We start from the raw sequence: 6670 nt of genomic DNA, 5'->3' as shown, positions 1-6670 counted from the left end.
AGTTCTTCTTTACCTTCTTTCCATCTCCAGGAAAGCCACCGTATTAATGGTTCAGATGGTGAACCATATCAATTCTCTTGATCGGTTATGTCAGCCTCTCTGAGTCACCTTCTCTAAAAAGAGTGTAGCTTTGTGCATTTCTACACAAAAAACTCACGTCTCTGAGTGTCCTCCTCTGCTTCCTCTTCTTCAACAGTAGGAAGCGAACCTTCTCTGCTGAACCAGGGTTTAGGAACTTGGCTACAAAACCCCAAAGCTTGTAAACATCTTCAAAGTTTTGTCAAGAAGCTAAGAGAAGCTGTCACAACCTCAAATCTCATAAACCCGTTTCTCCCAACTTCACTCGGCAAGTTCAAACCACCATCTTCTCTCTACTACTACTACTACTACTCCGAGGAGCTCCTCTATGGTTTCTTGGTTTATTATTATCATCCACTACACGTATGTGACTCAATATACCAATCCCTAAAAGATATACCTTCTCTTTCACCCAGTCTCTGAACAATCTCTGGACTAACAAAACCTTTGCCTCTATCTCTAACATTGAATGCAACCGCTGCTCCTCTTTCGTATTTGATCTTTGTCCATATATCTGCACAAGACTCATCTTCCTTCCTCCTGATTCAGCCACTTGTAGTTGCAGCAAAAGATACCACAAGCCAGTTAATCAGAAACCTAAGCCTCGTCGTGGTTCTATTAAGACCTAACATATTCACATGATCGATATGTCTGCAAACAATCTCTGTTTCGCTCTCTCTCTATCGCCATTCATCATCCGCACCTTCATCATCATACCCTAGCGTTGTGATTGTACTCTTCATCATAAACACTAGCTAGAGAAGGGTTCACCAGGCTCTACTATACTAGACTAACACGGTCCACGTTAAAAGAAACTCGTCTTCCTTTGCTCGTATGTTCATCCTCCACACCTAATACCCTGCTTCTCCACCATCTCTCCCTCCTAACAACCTGAACTCTCCTTCTGTTTCTCGTCTGATCGCACTCTCTTTGATCTCTGATGAGCAGTTCTCTTCTGTATCTCTTGATTATTATGACCAGAACTCCTCCTGTTGTTCCGTGTAGGAGTCGTGTGCTCTGTAACCGCATAACAGCAGCGTCGAACGAGAGGACGTCTCTACCATCATCATATATAGGATTACTGTAACTCTTTGGACCTTGTTTAGTACCTGAGTGACGTGTTTCTGTTTGGAGAACAAACCGGTGGCAATGGAGAAGCAATCTTGTTGTTATGCTGCTGCTGATTGTTAGAACCACGAGAGGGCTTTGACCAAGATCGATCCAAAACGAATTCCAGAGGACTCATCTTCACTGAGAAACAGGGCTTTTCATCAGCTCCCCACCGAAACACTCTCTGTCTCTTCTTCGTCGAATATCGTCATGCTCGTAGTTCCATCTCTATCGGAAGAGATGTTATCTTCCAGATATCTGTTTCAAACACATCCCTCACTTGCGCTGAAGTGTATGCTCCGGAGAAAGCCGGAACGCCGATGAGCTGCTGCTGCTGCTGATGCTTCTTTGGTCTTGTCATCATCTTCGAAACCAACCAAATCCATCGAGACCGTCTACCGAATCACTCAGATACAAGGGATACTGAGGAGTGATCTTCCACTATCCTGATCCTGTTTTGCCAGACTGACTCTGAAGACTCCCCATCACCGACCTTCTTAATCAACAGACCCGCTGTAGGATCATGTCCAAACACACGGTAGAACGAAGTACGATAAACTCAGGCCTGAACAAGGACAAACCGAGCGAATCCATTATCTTTGGGACTTAAAGAGCCGGCGTCAAGCAACACATGCCAATGATTCTGCTGAGCTAAAGCCATCCACTGGTAAGAAATACTTACCACCAGTACTCTAGACTGCGCAGGGAACACAAACAACCCAACCGCAGAGTCTTTCTTCTTCCTCTTCTTATAAGAAAAGCCTCTTCTTCAGATCAGTCGAGCAGAGCTTCAAGCTCGGCCACTTGAACCAAGCGTTGTAAGCCTTTGCGCCTTCTCGCTTAGCAGTCTGCGCATCCAGTTCACAGAGACTGGCTCTCGTGGTCGAACATCGTTAAAGCCGCTTGTTCGTCTGGAAAGGGGTATGACTCAGCTAACAGCTTGAAAGCCGAGCCTCTGCTCACGGTGAAGACAAGACCGTACTCGTTCTCAGGTATGTGTTCAAATAGTCCATGATCCTGGTCTTGATATCGTGTTCAACAGTTCCACTCTCAGCTCCACCGTAAAGCGCGGTGGTTGCTTAAATTAGCAGTGATCTCGGACAAGCTAAACGTGCAAGTGTCCCAATAGTGGAGAGTTTTGGACATAAGAGAAAGAGACAAACAGTAGTCAAGACATACCTTGGAGCCTGACAAGTGATTATACTCGTCGGATCTCAGCTGGTCGATCTTCTCCGAAGCTTGGTACTTGGGGGTACATGGTGAGGAACTTGGTGAGAGCTTCGAGGAGGTCGGGGAGAGAGTCCTCTGATTCGAACACGTGCTCGGCTGCTAGAGCGGTGGCGCGTAGGAAGTCACGCTGCGCGTGGAGCCTAGCTAAGGATCTGGAGGCGTCCCACGGCTGCTGCGTCTGCGTCGTCGCCTGGTCGATGGTTTGGGATTTGGAGAGTGACCCGTTCTCGGAGGCTTCCTCTAGAGCTTCCCTGAGCTTGTCTTCGGTAGAGTTTCCGTAGCAAGGCGGATTCTTTCCTTGCTGCATTGAGGGAAGTGTCGGAGACCCACCACCATCTCTGTTGCTGCTTCTTCTTCTGCTGCTTTTGCTTTTGTCTAAGATGAGAGTGGCGCAGTGGTGAATTTGCTTCCACAGAGAGAAATGCATTTAGAGGAATGAGATGATTCGGCGAAAGGGTCGGAGAAAGGGAGGATCTTTTTTTAAGAAAACCCTAGGAAGTGACGGATTTGTAAGATCTTGAAGAGAGACTCTAAAAATGGAAACTTTTTAGAAATTAAGGAAAGAAAAAGGATTAGGGTTTGTTTAGACAAAAGGAGTGAAGTAACGAATTTGAACAGAAGAAGAAAGTAAAAGGGAAGAACTTGAAGGATCCAAGAAAGCTCAAACCTTAGGACCAGTCTCTCTCTTTCTCTTAGACACTGTTGAAGAAAAGGCATTGACTTTCTCTTAATAAACAGAAGCATAGTAGTGGTGGTTTGGTTCATGAGCTCAACAAATCATGTCTGGTGGAATCAAGCCAATTTTTTCAATTCCTCTAATCATTTTCTTATTAAATGAAAAAGGATACATAAGGCCAAGGTTTCAAGTCAGATAACACCAAATAAAGACTTAGGATATAAGTCAAATAAACACATAAAGAACTGAGAACTGTGTGTTTTAGTGGGAATATTAGTATTAGCATATTCTATTTGACATTTATTTATATAAAAGTTTTTACTAAAATTTCTCATATCAAATCTGAAAATAAGACAAAAAAGAAAGACTCAGGAAAACACAATTGTTGTCTTCTTTACCGTCAACCGGAAGAAATGGATGAAACTAGTCAACTCTATTGCGGAATTATTAAGGATCTAAATACCATTTCTCCTTCTTATATGATTAACAAAACTAGCTAAATCTAATAATTCAAACCTTTTACTTTTACTAATATATATATATATATATATATCAATAATAAGTCATAGCTTTTATTGATGATTACTATATGAATGTATTATCATGAACATGGACCCTACTGTTATTAGATATGTTGGTTGAAACAGACGAAAATTATATAATGCTTATTATAAATGTAAGGTTGGAGTGTGGGGATGCTTTTGTTTTGCCTACTTTGGACTCCATACATTTTCTTTTCAAAAAGTAACAACAAACATAATTTATCGTTGTACCATTTGCTAACAATCCTAGCAACATTCATCGAATCCAAAATAGAAGGCTTTTATCTTCATTAAGATAGGGGCACTGACCAATTTACATATCATGGTCTCCTATACTATGTTATGGGAGATAAAAGTTTAGCTGCATTAACAACTCATATATGTTTTGTTAATTTGTTCCATCACGAAACTAAGACAGCTTTGGCAATGCACTAGACGTACTCATCGATAAAGTCAAAGATAATAAATAATCTCGTCCAAAAGAAAGGACAATACACACTATTTGTATCGTTTTATTATGCATTGAACACAATGTGCTATTGATTAAACAAAAATGCCTTCTGTCTTTTACTTATTTTCTTCTTGAAATTCTAATGTTTTTTTAACAAAAATTAGTTTTGTTATTTGCTTGGTTTCAAAATCTGTCATTTTCAATGAGACAGAGCACATACAAATGCTTTCATTCTTCTTTTTGTGTTTTTTTTTGAAACACTTTTTTTTTTTTGAAACACTTCTTCTTTTTGTGTTTATTGATGTAAAACAGAGCGTTATTATTCAACTGCTAAATCCAAAAACGAATATTTTAACTTTTAAATTCGAAACAGAAAATCTTAATTTAATTGGAGAACTCGAGTTATATCAATGTGGTGAAGTGGTACCATACTAGTAGCAATAAAGTTGTAGCTACTGAAAATTTCAAATTTGGTTTTGTAGTTTGGTTGAAAGTATATCAATTGGTCAGGAAATACAATAATTTAATGCAAAACTAGTTTGCAATTAAGACAAAAACAAAACATTGAAAAGAGATTACATGATCCATGGTTGCTCTGTCTGGAAAAGGTAAAGAAAGATATTACATTTAGATATGCCTTAAAATGCAGGAAACATGAAGACCTTGAACAGTGAGAGAGTTTCTCCATTCATATCTAATATGAACTTTTTATCTTCATTCAAGCTTGACTCTGACGACGCTGCCTCAGTCTTCCACCAATACTGTTCGGGTTTGGCTCAACAGACATTTTCCTCTTGCCTCCTCTTGTTTTTCCATTCTCTTTGTCTCCAGAATAAGGCTTAACATCAATCATCAACAAAGGAGTTGCTGGATCCATCTCGTTCACTGAAGTTTGATTGTCCTCAGCAGACAAGAAACTCAATGACTTTCTAGCTGAATCCTGATTCTTGTCTGTGCCTTCATTATCATCGTCAATGTGAGTCTCCTGAACCGCAAGCCCATCGGTGATCTGGAGGAGATTGAGATCATCATCATCATCTTCTGAAGACACCTTTGCTTCTTTGAAAGATAGCGATCTCTTAGCAGAAGCTTGCGAAGGAGTGTCGTCTGTCTCATCATCGTCCTCATCTGTTTCTGACTGCTTGTTGTTTTGAATCAGGTAATGTGCAACAGACTTGTACCCTAGCTTACATACCTGATAAAGAAAACATCAAAACCGGTAACATTGGGAGAATAATAAACCAAAGTTGTTTTTACCTTCTTGTAAGCTGTACCAGTCGGCAACCACCCTTTACGTTTACGACAGAGACTGCAGTTGCAGATTCCGCGACAGCCAGGACAAACCCACTCCGGATTCTCCAGAGTTTCAAGCACATGTTCTCCATACCTGTCACAACAATACTCTTACAACATTCCTCTTTTTGGCACAAACACAACAAAAACAAGATCTTCAAAGACAGAACAGAAACGTACCTCATGTACAAACAATCTCCACAGAATTGACCTGTGACAGACGGGTGACACTTGCTGCATTGGGTACGATAACCAAGCGTCTTCTGCCTGTAACCATTAAACCATTAGACACTAAACAGTCAGCTAATAACAATATCCACAATTCGAACCTGCATTGGTGGCAAGTCTTTCCTCTAACAGGATCATAAATCCGTTTCCCATCAGGGGCGTAACCATCGACAAAAGCTCCCAGGTCCGCTCTGTGTTACCCAGCAGCTTCTCATGCTCATCAGTGTAAATCTCAGGCCTTTCGCCTCCTTCTCCGATCCACAAAACCACTTCTTTAGATGCTTTACCCTTCTTCTTTTCCGCTTCCCTCGAAGTAGGTAACTGGCGATACGTTCTTCAACCTGAAAGAAAGGAACTCAAAAAAGACTTTGACTTTCTACTCCAAAACCCTAATGTATACAAAAAGACTTTGACTTTCTACTCCAAAACCCTAATGTACACATAAAAACCCTAGCTGTTTCCGAAAAGCCCTAATTTTTGAAATCGAGAGAGTTCAGAGACTGAAGTCAATGAGAGAGTACCTTGAGGATCGTCTGGTGGAGACGGAGAGCTGAAGAGGAGGAGGAGGAACTGTGTTTCGAGCGGAGGATCTAAGATCTGGATTCGAATCAGCAGCTTTGGTGTAGCGCCTCTTAGCGGGTCGGATCCGGATTTGAGCTTGAGGGAGAGATCCACGATGCCGAGATTCTGCATCCGCTGGAGATTCTCCTTGATCCTCTCTTGTCTGCATTTCTCGTAGATCGATACGTTTGAGGTTGGATCAGGAGGGTTCGTGACTACGGGTACTGTAGATTTCGCCCTCGTGCTCATCGCAGGCATTGTGAGTGATGCTCTGTTTTTTGTTCTCTGGTAAGAAGAAGAACATAAGATTTGTTACTACCGAGGTGAGATTTTTATATTAGCATTAGTGGACTGGACTACTCATGTCTGAAGATGAACAGAGCAACGGTCTGATTTTTTTATATTGCTCCCTTTGAGAATTCAAAACGTTTTTTTTGGTTAAGTGTGTGCTGAATTTGCTAACTAGTGTTTGAACTGGACTGGGAGAAAATGGAATGTTAT

At 41.2% G+C, this 6670-nt stretch overlaps 1 protein-coding gene and 1 pseudogene across 1 annotated transcript in view; both read right to left on the bottom strand.

Annotated features, from left to right (window-relative positions):
* Nucleotides 1-140: 140 nt before the first annotated feature.
* On the bottom strand, nucleotides 141-3014 carry LOC108823062 (uncharacterized; annotated as a pseudogene).
* A 1618-nt stretch (nucleotides 3015-4632) lies between these two features.
* LOC108823868 (uncharacterized) overlaps nucleotides 4633-6670 on the bottom strand; it is a 47664-nt gene continuing 45626 nt past the window's right edge. Inside the window, 8 exon segments of the mRNA XM_018597162.2 lie at nucleotides 4633-5282; nucleotides 5345-5474; nucleotides 5561-5647; nucleotides 5710-5785; nucleotides 5788-5914; nucleotides 5916-5949; nucleotides 6130-6256; nucleotides 6259-6434. Of these exon segments, the coding sequence (XP_018452664.2) occupies nucleotides 4806-5282; nucleotides 5345-5474; nucleotides 5561-5647; nucleotides 5710-5785; nucleotides 5788-5914; nucleotides 5916-5949; nucleotides 6130-6256; nucleotides 6259-6427 (1227 nt within the window). The 5' untranslated portion in view covers nucleotides 6428-6434 and the 3' untranslated portion in view covers nucleotides 4633-4805.

The sequence above is a fragment of the Raphanus sativus genome, chromosome 2 (assembly GCF_000801105.2).
Source record: "Raphanus sativus cultivar WK10039 chromosome 2, ASM80110v3, whole genome shotgun sequence".
Lineage (NCBI taxonomy): Eukaryota > Viridiplantae > Streptophyta > Magnoliopsida > Brassicales > Brassicaceae > Raphanus > Raphanus sativus.
Note: the sequence above shows the minus strand (reverse complement) of the source record. Positions and strands in the feature narration are given on the sequence as shown.